Below are 23,353 nucleotides of genomic sequence, written 5' to 3' on the forward strand. Positions count from 1 at the left end.
TTCCACGGCCCTCTGCCTCCGCCTCCAAGCGCCACCAGGCCTCGTCGGTCCAACGCAGGGCTGCACGAAGCAACCAAAAACCAAGTGCCAACTGCCAACTGCTGAGTGCCGAGTGCCAACTGCCAACTGCAACGAGCTGTGGTCACGAACTGTAGAAAATGGCACGAACCGTCAACTGCCACGAGCTCTCACTTCTCTCAACTGCCACTCCGGTACCGAACTGGGACGCTCTACTCAACTGTTCAACGAACTGGGACGACTCGAGATCAGATCTCAACTCAACTCAACTCAACTGGCGAACTCAGAGAGACTCAACTGGCGAAAATGGCGTCCGACCGTCGCATATATCTCTCCCCGATGACGTCACCTTGGCGCACTCCTCAGCCAATCATATGGTCCCAACTCGCCGGTCACGCCCTCTGGGGCATGCGACTCCTAACATCTCCCCCGTTACGCGACCCTGCGGTCCTGGCATAACACGTGCCGGCCCGGTTTGTAGGCCTTTGGAGGTGTACACGGTGGCGGCCAGCCGTGGCGGTGTTTTTTTGGCCTGGTTTCCTGTCAATTTAATACGAAGTCCTTGTCAGGGAAAGGGGATTATTTAATGTTGCGCTAAGGACCTAACTAATGTCTATGTGGTTTGCAGTGCCATAAAGGACAAAGGTTTGATTACTAGGTGATACTCACAGGGGCGTTACCTTTAACCCCTCACTATTTAACACTCGAATCTCCAGGTAGATCCACACTCATACATCTTACCCCGACAACCGCCTAAACATCAAGAACTTATTACATGTAGAGTCCCTGTCACGACAGCCGAATACCTACCTATTCAGATCTACCTAGCTCTAGATGTTGCATTACCAAATTCATAACAATATATATATATATATATATATTATATATATATATATATATATATATATATATATATATATACATACATACATATATATATATATATATATATATATATATATATATATATATATATATATATATATATATATATATATATATATATATATATATATATATATATATATACACACACATATACATGTATACACATATACATACACACACATACATATACACACACTCACAATCCCGTCCCCTGCACACTAATTTGAGTAATACAGTACTGTAATACTAATAGTAATAATAAATATTTATTTTCAAACTTATCTCTTTGCGGACAAGGAAACCATTATATATGCCTCGGTATAAAATTACAATTTCCATATAATATCGAACATAATTATATTACAGTGCTAGTAATACTGGCGAAGCTGATTATTGTAGAACTTCACAGGTATCGTACTGAGTTTTACCACGAAACGCTCACTCAATCGTCGCCATGCGCCATGACGTTGGTCGTGACGTCGTGCGTGATGGGCGGTCGCTGTCGCCTGCGCACGCGTACTGGCATATACTGGCCAAAATGGTGACGGAGGCCGGAGGAGGAAGCAGGAGGTGACGGCCTGTGCACTCCTGTTGAGAGCCGTGAGCATCCGGCGCCAGCAAGGCCTCCATAAAGGTAAATTCCGCTCGCAGTAGTGCGATAACAAGTGGTAAAAGATGGAGTTTGCAGTTTGATGCTCTTTTCAGTTCGATAGGCTCGATTATGCCACTAAAGCGTAATTTTGTTATAACCCCGTCGGTCGCTCTCGCCCTCTGCTGGCGCCATGTTATTTTGTCCGTGGGCGGGCAATCCGGCTGCAGTTCCCGGCGCTCGTCTTGTCCGAGACTCGAATGCTGTAGGCCAGGGCTAGTAGACATTTGTGTCTTGATGTTTATACGCGGACTGCGTGCACCGAGCTCCCGCGCGAACCCCGCATTCAGGATTCCGCGCCGCGTCCTCTTCCCGCCAAAATCTGTGGCGCGGTGGGGGTTCGGTTTGTCGTTGTACACGCGCACAAAGAGATTATGCGACTCGGTGTCTGTGTCTCAGGTGGTTAACGATGGACTCGCAGTCCTGCACATCGACGCGCGGCGGACGTTTGGTGGTGGAATGTTGTGTACATATGTATTCATAGGCGGTGACGCCGTTCAAGGCGGTTTTATTAAATCTGAATGGAGTCCGTCGGGGTGTTCGTGTCGAAGCCGAACGTCCCGTTTCCTAACCCAGTAAACTCACCTGTGTGCGCTCGTTGTGCACGCACATTGTTGGTGCATCCATTGTGTAATGTTCACTGAGAATGGAGGTGAAGCTCTACATCTGCAGCCTGGAAGATCGTTACAATGGAAGCGGTGTAAGGTTGAGGCGTTATTGTCCGCTTTGTCGTTCTACTTCTAGTATATCTTTGTGGTATCAATTGTGCATCATCTATTGTTTACTCTCAACAATGGAGATCTCCCTTCATCTCCTGCAAACATTGCTTGATGTTGACCCATGAGGTCGAACGAAGTCGATGGTGTTCCTCAAACTCCAAATCTAAATACAAGTTTTCACCGTTTGCCATCTATTTATTATGTACTGTTTCTAAACTGATATTTTTGTCTTTCCTCCTCGACTTCATTTCCAGAAGGACAGATTTGAACCAATTAGTACACCGGTTCCCCACGGGGATGGCAGGAAGAATCGTGAATCATTCCTCTCTGGGATATATACATTACAGTAGATCTATTGGGGGTGAGGGTGGTGTTTATTTACCGAGTTTCTTGTAGAGAGCTTGCTAAGTACCTTAGCATTTGTTCGAGCAAGCACTCCATTCAAAACCGTTAATAAGGAACGGCCGGCTTGGCAACACTAGCTAGCCGCTTGGTAACTGAACACACCCTGGGTTTCCTCCCTTTCAGTTTCGTGTTGAACAGCAGTAGTGAATGTTTCAAAAACGACACGTTAGCGGCAGGAAGGATCATGTTCTTAACCTTTGTGGGGTATATAGATTACCGTAGATCTTTGTTCAGTGAAGTAAAATTTGCCTCACATATGTCAGGGTGCCTTGAACTAATTCTTAAAATGCAGACACATACGGCACACGTACGCAACTGAATGCTTAACCCTGATTTTCGCTTCGTGAGCACAGGGTAACAACGAGATGGTATTCATAGAATACTTACCCTGCGCAGTCAACTTGTTGCGAGCCAACTCTTCTGTTTTTGAACATTTTAAAAATTTGATCCAATATGGCTGCCAGACCACGTGAGCGATGACATAAATTTATATTCTCTCATATAATTGTTGTGTAGATCACTCAATACATTTCAAACTGATCCGACTAAGTGTTTTCCCTGTCGATTTATGACGTCATAATTATGACACCAATGATGTCATCGTTAACACCTATTCCCCATATGGAGCTTATTACAATGAGCCATGTTTCAATTTTGTCCATGCAGCAGTTTTGGAGATATAGAGGTGCAACATTTTTCGGTCTTTCCAAGATGGTGCCTGCACCACATGACCTATGACGTCATGATTATAATTAAAATATTCTGAAGGAGGAGGCGCTCCGATGGTGAAAATTTTGTGTCCATCAGATCAACAGTTGCTGAAATTTTTAAAATAATGATCGGATTGATGTGTTGTATTTGTCGAATTATGACGTCATAACGAAGGTACCGATGACATCATTAACATATCTTATTCCCCATGGGGAGTAGTTAACAATGAGCCAGGTCTCAATTTTTTCCATGGAGTGGTTTCGGAGATATCGAGGTGCGAAGTTTTTCCAAGATGGCGCCTGTACCACGTGATCTATTAAGTCATAATAATTAAAATATTCTACAGGAGGAGTCCCTCCTATGGTGAAAATTTCATGTCAATCGGACCAACGGTTGCCGAGAAAATTAATTTTTAAAATACAGACACGTACGGCACACGGCACACGTACGCAACTGAATGTTTAACCCTGCCTGTTGCTTTGCGTGCACAGGGTAACTAGAACTCTGCCTTCATAGGAAAGGTGGGCAGAGCTTGATTCCACAGTCCCAATCTTTTTTTTAACATGTTCAACCATCCCGTCCCAATTTTTGAGGACATAATGTGGAGATCCCAGGAAAACTCCTCGGTATTTGACTCCATCTTTCACCCATTTTAACTTTGTTGGTAAATGCACAGGTGGTACTAGCACTGTTCCGGGTAGATTGTTCTTGAGACAGGGAATCCATAAGGCTTTACTCTTGTCCCAGTTACACTTCAAAGAAGAAGCGAGGCAAAAAAGATTTAAACATTCAACAAGTGCAGGGATATCATTCTCATTCTTAACAACCACACAGACATCATCTGCATAAGCCGATACAACTACTGAAGGACTCCCAGGGGATACAGTCACTCCTGAAATATTTTTCCTCAATAAAATTTGAAGTGATTCCATAACCAAAGAGAATAATAACCTAGAAACCAGGCATCCTTGTCTCACCCCTCTTTGAACCTGTACAGGAGAACTGAGTTTGTTATTGATTTTAAATAAACTAAATATATTGTTGTACAACAAAGTCACGTAGGCCCTAACATTGGCGCCAAGGCCACATGCTTCCAACACACTATGCAAAAAAAGCCATGATCAACACTATCAAAAGCCCTTTCCAAATCAAGGAATATTATCCCAAAATCTTTTTCCAAGCAATCACACCATTAAATCCCTGATCAAAAAAATATTATCATAAATAGATCTGTTTGGGATGCAGTAATTCTGATCAGGGTGGACTACATCACCGATTACCGTCTTCAACCGACTGGCCAACACTTTGAACAATATTTTGTAGTCCGTACATAATAACGAGACCGGCCGCCAATTCTTTATCTGTTGTAGATCCCCAGTCTTTGGAATCAGCGACACCACCACTCTTCTAAAGCTTAGTGGTAGTTCTCCATGCACTGAGGATGATTCCAGGACATTCAGTAATTCAGGGCCCAAAAGGTCCCAAAAAGCCAAGAAAAATTCTGCCGGTAGGCCGTCAATCCCAGGAGCTTTCCCTGAGTCCATTTCAGTTAGGGCCTGTGTTAGCTCCGGCAACGTAATTGGTGAATCCAGGCCCAGATGCTGAGGCTAGGTACGAAAGGTGAGAAGTTAAAAATTCCATGGTTTGCTCACAAACATTTTGTTTTGCATAAACTTTTGAAAATATATTCTCTAATGCACAACCTTACATCACTAGGGTTGGCGACCATGTTTCCCCTAAAGTCTAGTACAAAGAAAAAAATTTGGAGTGGCTTGTTTACAAAATCCATTTGAAAGAAAGATTTACTCGGGGTATCTAATACCTTTATATTGTTTATCCTTAATCTGATTAACAGGCCTGCTGCTTTCTCCTGAATCAGCTCTTTCAATTGAGCCTTCTTTTCAACCAATAAGCTGTGGTCTCTCCTATTATTATCTTTAGCCAGTTTACTCTCTAAACGTATAATATCAGCTTTTAAACAAGCCATTGTTATATTTTTAACATCAGTTGCATTGGAAACAAAATGCTGACAAAACACTCGAGTCTAATCTGAGCTTTTGTTTTATCCCACCATAACGCTAAAGAAGAGAAAGAGGGCTTTTTTGAAAGTTGGATGACCCAAAAAGCACGGAAGGCGTCTTTAAACAAAGCATCTTCAAGAAGACTGGTGTTGAATTTCCAGTATGCACTTTTGCATAAGGGTTGAGGGAAAAAGAGGCCCATGGTAACTAAATGATGATCAGAAAATAAAGATGGAAAATGACTTGGAGAGAAAACCGCATTCCTGAAATGTGAGTTTATGTACCAACGGTCAAGTGTAGCAAAGGTCATTCTCCCATTGGCACATCGTCCCCAAGTATACTGCGATGTGTTGGGGGTAATGTAGCCTTCATGCATCTAGCACACCCATTGCCGAAAAATAATGAAACGAATCAGTATTACATACGGGATGAGGTTCTGCTGTATTTTGGTCTATACTGGGTTCAAAGGTAAAACTACAAAGTCACCCCCTTGCAATTACAATTATTGAGATCTATCGACTGCATGTGTTGAATCAGAGATGAAAAGAAAGCTCTTCGTTTCACACTCTCACATGGTGCGTAAACATTCAATAGTGTAAAACGGAAATTATTAATGACCAGTTCCAGAGAAATAAACCGTCCTTTAATCACTTCCTGGAAGAGGCATGACTCAGGTACTAGGCCTGGTCTGAGTAAAAAGGCCACACCACCAGAAGAAGACAAGTTACTCAAAAAACTGCCCCTTGAAGAGGCGACACCAGTCGTACTCCACATTTTGAGTTATATGGGTTTCCTGGAGTAAAAGTACATCAATTTTCTTGCACCCAAATAAACTTTTCACCTGAACCTGGTGGTTATGGCTTGCACCTCCGCCGTTCATATTTAAGGTTCCAAAGGTGATTTTTTTTTTCCATGTATTATCAAAAGGCTTGAGCGGTTGTTGGGGAAATCTCACTCCCTGCTTTTGTAATGACCTTTCTAAGCCGATGAAACTGCGACTTTGTTAAATTAAATTCATCCGGCTTCCTAATTATGTCCTTTGCAGCCTGGACGAATGAAATTAAATCAGGAAAATAATATTTTACGGTCACATTTCGTTGTCGATACGTTTTATTTAGAAAGGAAACAATAAGTTGAGGAGCTATGGGTGACTGATACGATGAAGATTGAGACAGCTCAGTCATCTCGTTTTCATCATCTGAATCTGACAAATCGGAAACAGCTCCACCCGGGTCACATATATCAGTCTGCGCAGTCCCCATTTTGATTCCAGCCAAGTCCGAAGATTCGCTGGAATATTCTATTGTAGATACCTTTACTCTGGTACCTGGGACGTTCAACAAGAGCTGAAATCTCGTCTTCATGCTCCTATGGGGAGATGTTCACTGGCTCAGTTGGCAAACCAGTATCATAATTTAGACCTTGCATTGATAAAGAGGAGCTTGGGGCTGAAACATTTCCATTCTGCTCGGTCTCAGCAGGTAGTGAAGGTGGCGTTAATGATCTCACTTGAGTGTTCATCACTAATTAGCTCACCATCATATTTAGTCTCGCCATCTACTTTGCCTCTCAAATTTTCGGTGCTGCCCGATAATGTTTTAGAATTAATTAATTCAGTTTCCTTCTCCCTGGTGTCATTACAGCTTGTGCACACCTGAGAAAGACGTTTAGGGGCATCTTCAACCACACTGTTTTTGTCCAACACTACCTTTTTCACAGTAATGTTGGAATTACTAGCACCAGGTGCTCTTCGTTTTTTTGTCACCACAATGGGATCCACCTCCATCTCCTCACTACACGAAGCATCAGCGACAACAGGTGGGTTATCCGGGATTATTTCACTATTTACCAAATCAGCGGTGTTGTCGTTTTCAGGAACACGAACAGGAGTATTATCCCGACCTCTCGTGTGCGAGGGAGTGTTGGTAGGAACCGTTCGGGTATTTCGATTGACTTTGTTTTGTACGTTAGAGACTGGAGTGTTAAATCTCTTTTACAATCAGCGTCACTGTGGCCTGCTTCACCACACCTTTCACACGATACCTTCAGACAAAACCTTTTCAGGTGGCCAAAAGCTCCACAGTGACAACATATTAATGAACCTGATGACGCATACATATGGTACTCATAATTGTTCAATGTTACCTTGAATGTAATGTTTATACCCGTGCCATCGCCTCGATCCAGAAGCACCATATACACCTGCCGTTGAAAGCTCATCACGTGTTTAACACGTTCATAGCGAGACCGGAGCGGAATCATTGTGATTTTCGACACAACTGTTCCGTATCGTGACATGGACATCAGTTGACAACGGACATCAGTTGATCGCAGGTTATAAATTGAGGGACATTTGATATGACTCATCGACGGAGTGTACATAGGTGAAGCCAAGACAAAGAGACCAGTCAGTCTCTATGGTTAATCCCGCACTTACAACATCGTGAACAATTTTTTCATCGGACACAAATACAACAACTTTCTGATTCATTCTCGACGCTGCTCGTACATTCTCACAATCAATTATTTTCCCCACTGACAAAACAATGTCCTCGGTTGAAGTTCCTTCAGGTAGAACACACACGAATGCATTCTTCCTTGTTAAATTGTCGAACGCCTCTAACCGAGAGCGTGTATTCGCCATACCAGCGAATTGACATCCCCCACTTGTCAGAACCGGACAAGAAGGTATCATCAAACCTAAATAAATTGAACGAAAATAAATAACAAAAGTGCATTATAAGCACAAAAGGGCTTACAGAGTGTGATCAAAGCAGGTCGGCTGCACCCAAAATGGGCCCACTCTCGATCCTTCTCTCTCTCTCTCGAAGACAAATGTTGTAGAAAAAAAATGAAAACAAACCACCCAAAACACATAGGATAGAAAAGGAGAGGAGGGGGGGGGGGGGTCAGGAAAGGAGAAAACCACACTGGCGACTCAACAGGGCAACAACAACTCAACAGGGCAGCTGCACACGGTGGCCATGACACACAACACACTCACCAACGACCAGCAGGGGGCGAGGGATGGAGAGAGGGAGAGAGAGAGAGAGAAGAAGAGGAGGAGGGGAGGGAGTGGGAAGAAGTAAGGGAGGGGAGAAGAGGTGGGGGAGAGACTTGGGTGATGGAGAGAGAGGAGAGAAGAGGGGGAAGATATGGAGGGAGTAGGGGGGAGAGACCTACTCCTATAAAACTCCACCACCCTATAAAACAGCTGTTCACCACCATCTCTTATCTTCCCCCATCCAAAACCTTGATCTTTTCTACCCCTGCTAATTTCACCCCAGATCCACTTTTTTGAAATACCAACTTTTTTCCTGGAAGTCATTGTAGTATCCTTGTGTTTTATACTTCACACCCTCACCCCCTTCCCACGCCTCCTCCTCCCAAGCCCCCTCCCTCCCACAGATCTCCCAATGTCCCTGCTCTCAAATCTTGTGTTTGTGTGCTTCCTCTTCTCTCCCCATCTTGTCTACCGCTCCCCTTATTATATAGCTCCCCTTATTATATACTTTGTGTGTCTGTTTTGATTTTTTGTGTGATGAATGATAACTCTTTCACGAGCCTCGATCCTGTATACAAAAAGAAACGGAGAGGAGTGGGGGAGAGACAGAGTGAGGAGAGGGGGGGGGGGGGGGTAGAAAAAGAAAGAAAGAGGAGGGGTGATTTATCAAAGAGAATGATGTGCTTAGTAACCACACACACATGCACGCACACACACCCCTCCCGTATGAGCACTTGTGAGTGGACTGAAGTGCCGTTGCAGGAATATATTGTCATGTGAATACCCTCCGGTTAATACCAGGGCTCGCGAATGACCAAATGGCTTTAATTGAGGCGACGACCAAATCGGATTCGGCTATAAACCGCGGGAGGAAGAAGTGAAGAGGAAGAGGCGGAAGCGCTTACCTATAGCGATCCAACCGCAGCTCCGATCCTGCAGGGGATTTAACTCAACGAACACAAGATTTTGAATGGAAAGGGAAAATAATACAAGGGTTTGTTTTACAAGAGATAGCGGGACAGGAAAATACGCGCCGGTAATAAAATGTCCTAAATCGGGATCCCGCACACCTCACCTCAGAAACAAGACAAAGGAAAATGAATTGCAAAAATAACTGTCCATCGTGTAATGGTTCGTGGGTGCGAGCTTATCTCTCTGCAGTCTTGTCCACCGTCCAACGCGGCTCCAAGCTCCGGCGCGAGGAAGCCCTCCGTCCGCTTCAGCCACGCTCTGCTCGGCCCCGAGCCAACGCCACACTCCAAGCTCCTCGTCGACCGCCTACGAGGTCCGTTTGCTCACAGCACCAAAAGCACCGAGCACTGAGAAGATGGCGAACCCACGACCTCCAGGACCTCTCTAGACGAAGCGCCAAGGACGAACAACGCCAAGCGAAGGGCCTGCACAACTCGATACCAAGCGCCAAGTCTCAGCATGACGCAATACCAACCGCGAACCGTCAGCATGACTCAATCCCCCAGAGTGAAGCGTCCAGAATCCCGCCAGCGAGTCCTTTTGTAACTTGGCATGTGACGTCAGTTTTGGCGCGTGACCAACCAGAGCCTCGTAGCTTCCTGCCGTCGGACGAACCTCTCGCGCCTTCCGCGCTGATTCGCTCAAGGTTCGCGCCTTCCGCGCCAACCAATCACAGTCCTCCTGGGCGTGGTTCCCAGCTTGCCCGCTGTCTGACGCCCACGCCGGTGTTGTACGCGGCCGTTGCCTGTTTGTCTTCCACAGTCTTTGTAAGGGAAGGGAATTTAATGACTGTTGCGCACTAAGGACCTATCTAAGTGTTTATGAGTGCGTTGCCATAAGGGACAAAGGTTTGGCGACAGGGACGACGACTAACAAAGGAATCTTATCCATAATCCCTGCACTATTTAGCACGCCCTGCTCCCTCGTAGCGGGGACATCAATACAGCTTATCTCGCAAACCGGACTAAACATAGAACTTATTACAGTTAGGTTCCCTATCGCGACAGTCGGATACCTACCTATACAGATCTAGCTGGCTCTAGATATTGTTCTACCCAAATTCATAACAATATACTGTACATACACACAGGCATAAAGTACAACAAAATGACAACTCCAAAGCAAAGGACCAAAGGTTTACTTTGAAACAGGCCTTTCTTCATCGATCAATGCACTTTCTACTTTTTAAAGGAAGGAAATACATTCAATAGACTATAGCAGGAGGAGGACCACGTTCTTTTAGTTTGATCTTTAATTTGATTTATTTTGCCTTACTATCTCTGGTGATTTCTGCCATGAAGTACAAAGGCACGACTGCGGAAGCCTTGACGTCTATCTTGCTGGTTATTTTTTTTGTTGTACTCAATTCCTACTGGTTAATTATTTTTGTAGCATTCCAAAAAGTTACACTTTTGGTCACATTCCTTAATCTTTTCTTCACTCGAAGTTAAGTTTAATGTTTTTCAATTTTTACAAGTTAGGTTTAATGCTTTAGCAATATGGATAAGGAGGAAGGAGAGCCTTGCTTAAAGCTGAGTAAAATATATATATATAAACACACTTAGTTTTAAGAATCCCTAAAGTTTATAATTTTTGACATTTTACTCACGATTTTTATACTTATTTAATGTATAGGATCTGATCCTCATATCGGAATCCAGATTTCGATTGTATGCTTTTATTTAGTCTGCGAGAGGTCATCGTGGTTGCAAGGTATGTTTGAATAGGCCGAAACAAAATGGCGGCTTAAGGTCCCAGCGATGTGACAGTGGGCTGACCAAGATGACACACTGCCATTTTGGTAAAGCGTACTTTGTTTATTTTATTAGCACCCCATTACTCATCTTCAAAATGGGTTTTTAAACACACCCAAATACCCAGTTTTCTTTCATGCACTCCCTTGGAGTTCGTTAAATATACATACAAAGTTTGGGGCCACTACGTTTCATGGTTTTGGAGTTATGGAGGAGATGCATGCACACACGCATGCATACTGCCTTTTATTATGTGTGTGTGTGTGTGTGTGTGTGTGTGTGTGTGTGTGTGTGTGTGTGTGTGTGTGTGTGTGTGTGTGTGTGTGTGTGTGTGTGTGTGTGTGTGTGTGTGTGTGTGTGTGTGTGTGTGTGTATATACGTATATATATATATATACACAAAGAATTAAGTTAAGCACCCCCCCCCCGTTTTTTTACAACCTCGCACATTACAAGTTTGTTGTCGTCAAAACAGTGTAATATACCCATGATATTGCTATATTTTCTGGAGAAGTGATATTATGGTCACATAAAAACATAACAATCATGCCGTTTTCAATATTTTATTCTGAATAATTTAAGGTGAAATTTTTTGGGAATTTTAGGCATATTTTCACCTCAATTTAAGTATGGAGCTATAGGTCCATCACGGACAGTGTGGATGACGTTTATGTTTTCTAACGTACAGTCATTGTTCTGAGAAGACCTCTAGCGATCTTTGCGTCAATAACGTGTGTAGGACCCACGTGATCGGATCACTGACTCAACCCTACGTCTCATAGACCCTGTAAGCCGTCGTATGCGTTGCTGTGGCAGGTTGAACCCCCTCGAGCACGTTTGGGACATGTTGGGACGACAAATTGCGAAGATGGTCCCTCCAATAGCCAATCTGGATGAATTGGAACGTGCATTACATCGGGAATGGAACAACCTGCCACAGCAACGCATACGACGGCTTACAGGGTCTATGAGACGTAGGGTTGAGTCAGTGATCCGATCACGTGGGTCCTACACACGTTATTGACGCAAAGATCGCTAGAGGTCTTCTCAGAACAATGACTGTACGTTAGAAAACATAAACGTCATCCACACTGTCCGTGATGGACCTATAGCTCCATACTTAAATTGAGGTGAAAATATGCCTAAAATTCCCAAAAAATTTCACCTTAAATTATTCAGAATAAAATATTGAAAACGGCATGATTGTTATGTTTTTATGTGACCATAATATCACTTCTCCAGAAAATATAGCAATATCATGGGTATATTACACTGTTTTGACGACAACAAACTTGTAATGTGCGAGGTTGTAAAAAAACGGGGGGGGGTGCTTAACTTAATTCTTTGTGTATATATATATATATATATATATATATATATATATATATATATATATATATATATATATATATATATATATATATATATATATATATATATATATATATATACACTACTGGTCAAAAGTTTTAGAACACCTCAATTTTTCCAGTTTTTATTGAAATTTACGCAGTTTAATGTCTCAATGTACTCTGAAATTAAGCATAGAACAAATAAACAATTGGAGATAAAAAAGAAATCATAGAATCACTTTGTTTAACAAAATTTCATTCATTCATTCATTCACTCAGCAAAGTAGCCACCTTTTGCAGATATAACCGCCGAACACACTCGTGGCATTCTTTCTACAATGGAAATCAAATATTGTTCGGGAAGTTCTTCCCAACACTGTTGCAGAAGTTCCCACAAATGTGTTGCACTTGTTGGTTGCTTTGCTTTTACCCTTCTGTCCAGTTCATCCCAAACCAGCTCGATGGGGTTTAAGTCTGGAGACTGTGCTGGCCATTCCATGATTTGAAGCCTACCGTCTTGTTCTTTTCCTCGAAGGTAGTTTTGACATAGCCTGGAGGTGTGTTTAGGGTCATTACCTTGCTGTAGGATGAACCCCTGACCAACTAGGCGTATACCAGAGGGTATTGCATGGCGCTGCAAAATGCTGTGGTAGCCCTTCTGGTTCAGGGTGCCAGTCACTCTGTGCAAGTCGCTGACTCTGGATCCAGAAAAAGAGCCCCAGACCATCACGCTTCCTCCTCCATGTTTGACAGTTGGTGTCACACACTGAGGAACCATCCTTTCGCCTACTCGATGGCGTACAAAAACCCTGCGTGATGAACCAAAGATTTCAAATTTTGATTCATTGGTCCATAAGACCTTCCAGTCTTCAGTAGTCCACTGGCAGTGCTTCATGGCCCAGACAAGCCTCTTTTTCTTATTTTGCCATCTTAGCAATGGCTTTCTTACTGCCACTCGACCTGCCAAACCTGCAGCTCGAAGTCTTCTCTTCACAGTTGAAACTGAGACTTGCTTACTTCGACCAGTGTTAAGCTGTGCTTGAAACTGTTGTCCTGTGAGCCGCCTCTCCCGCAAGCTGTTGACTCAAACTTGTCTTCTGATTCTGTTGTGGCTTTGGGGCTGCCAGACCTTTTCCTGTCAGTTTCCTCCAGTTTCCAAGTGCCTTTTGATGGTGTAGGAAGCTGTACTCACTGACAATATAACTGTGCAATTTACATTATTTTCCCTTTCAAGCTAACCTAAACTTTTTTTTTTTTAACCTCGAGCAGTTTACTGCTTACCTTTGTACCATTTCAGGTTATTCACTGGACTTCAATTGCTTAAATTTCAATAAAAACTGGAAAGATTGATGTGTTTTAAACTTTTGCCCGGTTGTGTGTGTGTGTGTGTGTGTGTGTGTGTGTGTGTGTGTGTGTGTGTGTGTGTGTGTGTGTGTGTGTGTGTGTGTGTGTGTGTGTGTGTGTGTGTGTGTGTTAGGGTGGGCTTCAAAAAATCAAAATGCAGATTTTCTCCGGGACATGGTCTATTTTTGTTCCTCTTGGTGTCAAAGGAAACCACACCAAATTTGAATGGAATCCGATAATATTTAGGGGTGCCACATCAGTGATGAATTTTCCCCCATGCAAAAATAGGAATTCCCATTTTTTGGGCTGTATATACACAAAATAAATACATAATTATATATATACAGTACATGAAATATAATATTAAAAATAAATATATCGTAAATATACATTAAATAATAATAATATATATTATATTATACATTATATATACAATTATACGACAGACAATTATACAAATATAGACAAATATAATACATTAAATAATATATTAAAAATAAATATAATACAGTGGAACCTTGACTTACGAGTGCACCAACTTACGAGTTTTCCGAGATACGAGCCGTCGCTCGGGCGGTTTATTGCTTTGAGATGCGAGCCGAGATTTGAGTTACGAGCTTTCGACACCCGCCACCAGGTGGGTTCCGGTCACGTGGTTATCTTGCCGTGCAAGTATCTCTGCCGTATATCGCTGCTGCTTTGTTTTCGCATTTTGGTTATTTTGGAAAATTTCTTAGTTTTAACCATGGGTCCTAAGAAATTGAGTGCCAAGGGAAGAGAGGATGATGTGCTTGGATATAAAACACGCAATCGTCGAAAAATATGAGCGAGGTGTGCGTGTTGTCGACTTGGTGAGGCGGATGTGAAGGCAGCTGAAGATTTTATTATAACTGAGAAGAAGAAGAGGATGATGTGCTTGGATATAAAACACGCAATCGTCGAAAAACATGAGCGAGGTGTGCGTGTTGTCGACTTGGTGAGGCGGATGTGAAGGCAGCTGAAGATTTTATTATAACTTTTGCCGAACTGATAGAAGCCGAACGATACATCCCCCAGCAAATCTTCAACTGTGACGAGACAGGGCTCTTCTGGAAAAAGATGCCGAGGAGGACGTATATAACGGCAGAGGAGAAGAGCATGCCAGGCCACAACTTGTTCAGAGTGCCGGCGATAGCTCGCCTTCTCTTTGTGGAAAACACGGTGAGATCCTTAACATCCAACAACTAATGGGACGCAAACGGGGCGCCCAGTTTAGCGGTACACACATTGATGAATCACCCTGCCTGTGATTCACCCATGACAGGTTATAGCTGGGTCGGGATTCAAACCCAGGCTGGACAGTTTAGAGTCAAGTGTGCGTACCTCCAGTCCAGGCCATCCTGCCAACTTGTATGCTGCATACAGGTGAAATATAAAGCGCGAGATATTTTTATATATACTGTATATTTAAAAAAAAATTGGTGTGGTTTTTGGCGGGCTGGAACGGATTAATAGCATTTCAATGCATTTTAATGGGGAAATTTGATTTGAGAAACGAGCAAATTGAGTTACGAGCTCGGTCACAGAACGAATTAAACTCGTAAGTCAAGGTTCCACTGTATATTAAAATTTAAATATAATAAATAAATATACAGTTATACAATATATATATATATACATTATAATTAAATATACATTAAATTTATACATAAAATATACATTAAATAATAAATATACATAAATACACATTATACTGTTACGGACACGGCTGATTAAGATGTTATGATGGGCCGAGCGGAATGGCCGCCGTGTTCGCACAGTTTACCCGATTCCACCCGACGTTGACCAAATCGCGCTATGCTAAATCGATGAAGGAAAGGACACAACGGCTGGGATAAATGAAACGACACAAGGGGTACAGTTCTCAAGACCTCCGGAGGAGGATATAATTGGTGATGCAGAAAAGGGGTAGATTACAAGGCAAGAGGTAAAGCACAGAAAAGATGGGCACTTAGACACAGTCTTATCTTATCCCTGACAGACCACAGACAAACGGAACAAGACTGACTTACACAGGGATTGATGGCAGGGAAGGACAGGCAGTCGATAGCACAAGGTGCACCTTGGCTCAGGGACAGGATACAGCTCGGTCCAGTCCAGAGATGCGGGGAGGTATCGCAGCGCTCGGAGGTGGCGTCTTCTCTCTCCAAGCTGAGGGCGCATCTGACGTCACCTCCCTCTTCCTGCGCATGCTCAGCGGGGAGTGACACGCCCTCGGCTCGTTGGCTCCGCCCCAGATGGGAGCGGTCCGCCGCTTCTATTGGGTGCGGGGGGGTTACCGGGCTCCGCCCTTGACGAGGAGCTGACAGCGAGCCCCTACTTGGTAACCCCGTCGAGCACATGTTCGATGGCGGCTAACCAAGCCGGAGTGAGGACGCGCACTCCCCGCGCCGCCGCCGTTGTTGTTGCTGTTGTTGTTGTTGTTGTTGTACCATGAGGAAGAGCTGCGGGGAGGTATTGGGAGGTCCTAAACTTCCTAACGGTGCTATACAATCACATTCTGGTGCAACAAAGAGTCAGAATTAATGGAAACGAGTCCTTAACTGACATAGACCAAGAATAACTAGCAAGATGTCCTATAGTTGTCTACGTGAGATGCGGTGGACCTGGATGCGACATTTAATGGGGGAATAGGGGAAGGTCGGGTCTACAGAGTGTTGTTTACAGAAAATGGGACTAGGGAATGGGGAATTGGGGATAGTTGGGAAGTACTGAGGAAATAGGGGAATATTTACAAGCGGATATGGATGGATGCCAATCTCATATCCGCAACAATACATTATATATATATAGTTATATACAATATATTATACATACAGTTTTGAGACTTCCTATGATCACTATCTGGGCAATTTTCATGCATGTTTTGTACAGGTTCCTGGGGTCAGGGGTACGCTTTCTTAGTGTGTAATATGTAGGCCTAACTTATTGACTGTGGCTCTTTTGTAGAGAGTGACCCTGTGGAGTAAGAATTAACAGGATTTTACCCACATTCTTGCGTATTTTGCAGATATGGCATGTGCTAGTACCAGTGTTTCATTGAAAACTCGGGCTCAGGATAATGTGTATCTCATTGGGTCCACTTCTGGAGATGCCATCAAAGGTGCCAAGCTCCCGACTGTGCATCAATCTCTTGTCCTGTTTTTCCATCACCTGAAGAAGGAGAATCGCACTGCCCGGGAGAGTGCAACCCTCACCATTGAAGAGGTTGTGAAGTTCTGGGAAAAAGCTCACCTACCTACAACGACGAAGCAGCACTGCATCCATCGTTTGGAGAGGCTATATGAAGAATGGAGGAGCCTCCAAAAAGGTGCAAAGCGGGGTGGTGCGACCCAAGAGAAAAAGGAAGCATCCTTCAAGGCCTCCTTGGAGAAGACGTTTGATCTTAGGCATGCAGATTCGGAGGCCATAATCACCAACCCCGAGGACAGGAAGTTTCTTCACGATCAATTCTCAGAGAGGAAGGCTTCAATGGGATCTGTAGACACTGTGTTGGAAGCAAAAACGAAGCGAAAGAAAGAAAGGGAAGAAAAGGAGAAGACTAAGGCAGAGAAGGAAAATAAGAGACAGGAAATGGTCATGAAGGGTGCTACTGCTATGGAACAACAATGACATGATGGATGAAGCTCTGGAATTTGCTCTTGTGTGTTTGAAAGATCAGCAGCCACGAGATGTTTATCGTGAACTCCTAGAACTGACTGTCATCTACATGGGAGGAATCCCACCTCGTGGAATCCGGATCATGGCTCCAGGAGCAATGCACAGAGCCAGATGGATGGCAAAAGCACTATATTCACTACAGGTGTTCATGTTTCGGTCAGAGTTCCACTTGACACTTCGAGAGGCGAGAGAACTCCGAGCCTTCAACATTTTTGTCTGCCTTGTGTATGTACAGGCTTGGTTTCGGGCTCCACAAGCTATTGAGGCTCCCCTGAATGACATTAACCTCTTCAAGAAGTTGGAAAAGTTTGAACAAATCAATCAGAAGATGGCTCAGGCAGCCTTGAAGGCACTTGGCCGCCACACGTGGTACATGAGCCCAGTACTAGTGGCATTTGCATTCTTTGACACCAGAATTGACAAAGAAAGCAAGATCAATATGATTGAAGCATTGAAAAATGACGGTGAAAACCCCTCTCCAAAGAGACCAGCTATCAAACGAGGAACCGCCCTGTCAATCGCTGGCCTCATAAGAAAACACACCAAGCATTTCTTCAGCATCCTAGGGACCCCAACTGATTGGATGGATAAGGATCCTGGTTCATGGGAGCAAGAAACCAGCTTTCAGGAAGCAAAGAAAGCCGCCAGTGGCTTAGTCGTGGTGAACGACAGGGCAGAAAGGGGTGTCGCATTGATACAAGACTACAATAAGCTCCTTACAAAGGATGAAGAGCAAAAGCAAGCTCTGCTCCAAGTTGTTGCTGCTCACAGGAAGATGTACCCCGATGCCAGGAAGGCAACAGTGGTGAAACAGGCCCAGAAATAGGAGTTACATTTCTCATTATATTTGGGTTTTTTAATATTATGTGATATGGTGTCTCCATTTTATGAACTGAACATTTGGATTGTTATCATTGAATTTGAGTTTTCATAGCAATATAGTGCTATTTGTGCAGCTATTGTAACTTGTGTTTGCTAGAATACAAAGAAAGTGAGTGGAGGGTGGATTTTCATAAAACAAACTTCTGGTTTTGCTTTCGATCCATATATAGAAAAGTTTTGTAGACACCTTTAGTTTGAAGGCTGATGTGGCACCCCTAAATAAAATCAGATTGCTTTCATATTTGGTGTCTTTTCATTTTGGAACAAAAGGAACAACATAAAGCCATGTCCCAGTAAATATTTTTTAAAAATTATTTTGAGCACCACCCTAATATATATATATATATATATATATATATATATATATATATATATATATATATATCTGTGAGAAATAGTAGAAACTCCACAGTACAAGCAGGGCATCTCATTTGCATTAAATAAATAATCGGGAGATTAAATGAGACGCGGACGTAGCTTCAGGACGTCGAGCTTTAATTTTCGACAAGCTTTCGACCAACAAAGGTCTTCTTCTTAGTCGTCCCCAAGTTCTGGTTCTTCCGTTGAATAAATATAATTGATAATCCGTTGATATAATAAATGAAAATGAATCTTTTATATCTAATTTTATTCATTCACATGGGAACATGGGACAGACAAGCACAAGGTTAATGAGACAGATTAGAGAATGTAAGCTGAGCCCTGAGGTGATGTTGTTTTTTTATTATTCATTGCCTGAAAGCAGATCCAGCTGCTCGTAACTGATGTTGAACCAAGCCATGAAGACCCTCTGAGATGACTTGCATAATACCTTCAACAGCAAGGATGAGGGAGATAAGTGGATAGAGGAGGCGAAAATAAATATGCTTTGTGTCGCAGGTGGTGACCACAGTATGATCATTCTTGTTTTTATTACCTCTGTCATCAAAGGTGGATGGAGGTTATGTTTTCACCCCTGTCTGTCTGTGTGTTTTAAGCCTGGTGTTGGCTTAGCGGTTAGGGTGCTGCTTGGGATCCTAGGATCCTGGGTTCGAATCCCGGTCAATCGCTGAATTAACGCCAGGGGGGTTTACTCAGCCTGTCATCCCTCCGAGGTCAGCAAATTGAGTACCAGCTAACTGGTAATTCCCTGTGTGTCGCAAGGGGCGACTAACAGGGTTGGCGGCAGGAAGGGCATCTGGCCATAAAACATTGCTTCAAAAAGGGGACCAAGGTGCCGAAAAAAGGCCAACCCCCGCTCTGCGGGGAAAAATGGCCTCCAAACGTGGTTCTTCTGTCTGTGTGTTTGTGAACAGGATATCTGAAAAAGTTATGGACTGATTCGGACAAAATTTAGTGGAGAGGTTGTGTATTTGACAAGAATGAAGTGATTAGATTTTGGTGAAGATCTGGATCTGAGAATTTTAAAAAGTGATTCTTCACCATTGAGATATATAAAATAATAACCACCTTTAGAGGCCATTTTTCCCCGCAAAGCAGGGGTTGGCCTTTTTCGGGGACCGTGGTTGTTGTTGTTTTTTCTTCACCATTGAGAGATAGGGCAAAAAACAATATACCGCACAATATCAAAAAAAGTTGTGGACTCATTCAGACGAAACTTGGTTGATAGGTTGGGGTGTGACAGGGAAGAGTTGATTCAATTTTGGTGAAGATTGGGATCCGGATATGAGAATTTTAAAAGTAATTCTTCACCATTGCGTGATAGGGCCGAAAACGATAAAATATAGCACGATATTTCAAAACGTTGTGGATGACTTATGACAAAACTAGGTTGATGAGTTGTTTAGGTGACAAGAACAAGCCGATTAGATTTTGGTTGTTTTTTTTTTTGGTTTTTTTTTTGTATACAAGATCGAGGCTCGTGAAAGAGCGAACATTAATCACACAGAAAGACAAACCGACACATAAAACATATCACATCGGGAGCGGTAGACAAGATGGGGATAGAGGGGGAAGGACACAAACACAACATTTGAGAGCAGGGACCTGGAGACATCGAGAGATCTGAGAGAGAGAGAGAGAGGGCGAGGGCTTTGGGGGGGGGGGGGGCATGGGAAGGGGGCGGTGGGAGAGGTATAAAACATATGGACACTGCCAGGACTTCCAGGAAAGAAGTTGGAATTTCAAACAAGGTGGATCTGGGGTGAATTAGCGGGGGTAGAAAAGATCAAGGTTTTGGATGGGGGAAGATAAGAGATGGTGGTGAACAGCTGTTTTAAAGACCTGGAGGGAGGGGTGGGATTGAACGGAGTGAGGGAGTTTGTTCCAGAGGCGGGAGAAAAGAGGAATGAAAGAGTGAAGGTGAGCAGAGAGCCGAGATTTCGGCAGTTTAACCATCAGAGGGTTGCTGGCAGATCTTGTGCGACCTGTAGGAATATTTGGGGGACAGAGCACAGAGAGAGCTGGGGGTGCAAGGCCGGAGAGGAGTCGGTAGAAGACAGAAAGACCACCTACCTGCCTGCGGTGAGTGAGTGAAAGGCCCTCAGAGATAGCTTCATCGCGGGAGATTCCAATAATTCTGAAAGCTTTGGTTTCAACAGCGTGAAGCCGAGCTAGGTGTGAGGCAGGAGCACCGGCCCATAGGGGAGAACAGTATTCCATTGAGCTGCGGATGAAAGCCTTCTATGTGGTGAGGAGCTCAGGTGTGCCGAGGAAGGACTTCGCACGACGGAGGATGCCCAGTCGGCGACTGGCTTTGGAGGCCAGCTTGGAAATGTGGTTTTCCCAAGAAAGATCATGGCAGATAGTGAGACCCAAAAGCTTGAGCGACAGAACTTCTTGGAGAGGATTGTTGAGAAAGTAGATGGGAGGGTTGTCCAGTCGATCTTTCGGAGAGACATAGTAAGAGTGTGAGATTTGTCAGGATTGAAAGACATGTTCCACTTGTTTGACCAGTCTGCGATTTTGTCCAAGTCTTCAGAGAGTGAGGAGGCTGCAGACTGCCGATCTGAGGGAAGAGGAATGGAGCGGCAGAGAGTGGAGTCATCAGCAAAGAGATAGAGAGGATTTTCAAGAGAGTCAGAGAGATCATTGATGAAGACCAGAAAAAGCACGGGGCCCAGAACTCTGCCTTGGGGAACTCCAGCCTGAACAGGAAGAGGAGATGAGAGAAACCCATTCAGGGCCACACGTTGACGACGACTAGAGAGGAAGTCCGCCAGCCATGCGTGGAGATTTCCATGGATACCAAAGGAGGAGAGTTTGGTGAGCAGAGCGGGGTGCCAGACCGTGTCGAAGGCACGTGATATGTCGAGGGAGACAGCTCTAATTTCCTGTTTGGCATTGAGGTCCTCCATCCATTGTTGAGACAGCAGAAGCAGCATGTCCAGAGTAGAGTGACCTGGTCTGAAACCAAATTGATGATCAGAGATCAAGCCATTGGAGAAGAGGAAAGATTTCATATCCAAAGCAATGATGGATTCCATGACTTTGCTGATAATTGGGAGAAGGCTGATTGGTCTGTAGTTGCTAGGATCTGTTTTTGCACCTTTTTTGTGCAAAGCGGTGATGTTGGCTGATTTCCAAGCAGATGGCAGTTGACCTTAAGCAAAAGAGAGGGTGAAGAGAACAGAGAGAGGGTGAGATAGAGCGGCAGAGCAGGATTTTAGGACCTGTGGGCTGATGCCGTCGGGTCCAGTTGCAGAATCAGAGTCGAGGGTTGACAGAAACTTTTCCACCTTGTCAGGAGGAAAGGACACGGAGTCCAGGAGCAGCAGGGTACGACTGGGTATGGTGGGTACAGAGAGGGATGGGTTTGAGACACAAGATTTAGAGGCAAACAGAGAGTTGAGGCATTCAGCTTTTTCACGTTTGAGGTTCAGGTCTGAATCCAGATCCGACCTGTGGGATACAAAACATAAACTGTTCAGCCTGGCGGAGGTATGCGCTCTATCGAGTGCCGTTCTAGTTGTTGTAAAGATTTCGTCCGAGAAAGAAGAAGCAGGACTTGGAGCGTCACTGTAAAACACTCAAACAGCTCTTTGCCAATTATATATGAAATGATAAAGGAAGAAGTATAAGAATATCTAAAAGTATGAGTGTACAGACAACGACGACGTGGTATAACAGATCCTTCGTTTTTTCCACTACTTCACTTAATTATACATTGTGATTGACACTCTCAAGTCTAATTTCTCTGGGATGTTTCCCCCGCCTGGATTCCACATAACGGCACTGTACAAAAGGTGTTTATACTAGGAAAAAAAAAAACCGGCTCACACTGGGAGCAGCGCTATCTATCCAATATAGTTTTATAAAGCCAGGTGTTGGCTTAGCGGTTCGGGTGCCGGCTTGGGATCCTCGGATCCTGGGTTTGAATCCCGGTCGATCGCTGAATTAACGCCAGGGGGGTTGACTCAGCTTGTCATCCTTCCGAGGTCGGCAAATTGAGTACCAGCTTGCTGGGATGAATGATCCCGGTGGGTACCCCGGTTTAGAATAGGTACACCGTATCCCTGCGCATCATAAGAGCGTGACCAAGGGTTGGCGCCAGGAAGGGCTTCCGGCCATAAAAACATTGCCTCAAACAGGGAACCATGAGGTCATGGGGCCCGCAAGGCTAACCCCCGCTCTAGCGGGGAAAATGGCTTTAAAACGATCATTCATTCATTCTATCAACGAAAATTCTAACCGTCACTTTGGTAAATTCAAACATTCTAACTATCACTGTCTGACACAAAATATAACAGAATTTTTTCTTCTTGGTAAAGCTGTTACATTTCTTCTTTCAGACTAGATGGATTTATGGAAAAAGGCCATGTATAAGCTTCTTGGTGCATTTTTGGGTAAGAGTTGGGAACCTCACTTTTTAACATATTAGGGTATGCTGAATTCAATTAACACGGTTCCCAAGCCGAATTTTGAGTTGTTGTTTCTTTTTGAGTTTTGAATAAACTGCTGAAGAATTTGAGCATTGGTGAACTCACAGAAGAGACAA

General features: G+C 43.8%; 1 protein-coding gene across 22 annotated transcripts in view; it reads left to right on the forward strand.

Annotated features, from left to right (window-relative positions):
• The first annotated feature begins 1,379 nt into the window (after positions 1–1,379).
• The window catches only part of PCIF1 (phosphorylated CTD interacting factor 1), a 131,056-nt gene continuing 109,082 nt past the window's right edge, over positions 1,380–23,353 (forward strand). For 8 of the 22 annotated variants that reach the window (XR_013624772.1, XR_013624773.1, XM_068126552.2 and 5 more), the window contains exons 1-2: positions 1,420–1,540; positions 7,055–7,229. Coding sequence is in view for 6 of the 22 variants with exons in the window: in XM_068126552.2 (XP_067982653.2) it covers positions 7,133–7,229 (97 nt within the window). In the remaining 16 variants the exon portion in view is untranslated. Of the gene's footprint in view, positions 1,541–7,054; positions 7,230–23,353 lie in introns of all 22 variants that reach the window. The other 14 variants (XR_013624776.1, XM_068126556.2, XM_078785863.1 and 11 more) reach the window with 7 other exon arrangements.

The sequence above is a fragment of the Myxine glutinosa genome, chromosome 10 (genome assembly GCF_964187855.1).
Source record: "Myxine glutinosa chromosome 10, kmMyxGlut1.1, whole genome shotgun sequence".
Classification (NCBI taxonomy): Eukaryota; Metazoa; Chordata; class Myxini; order Myxiniformes; family Myxinidae; genus Myxine; species Myxine glutinosa.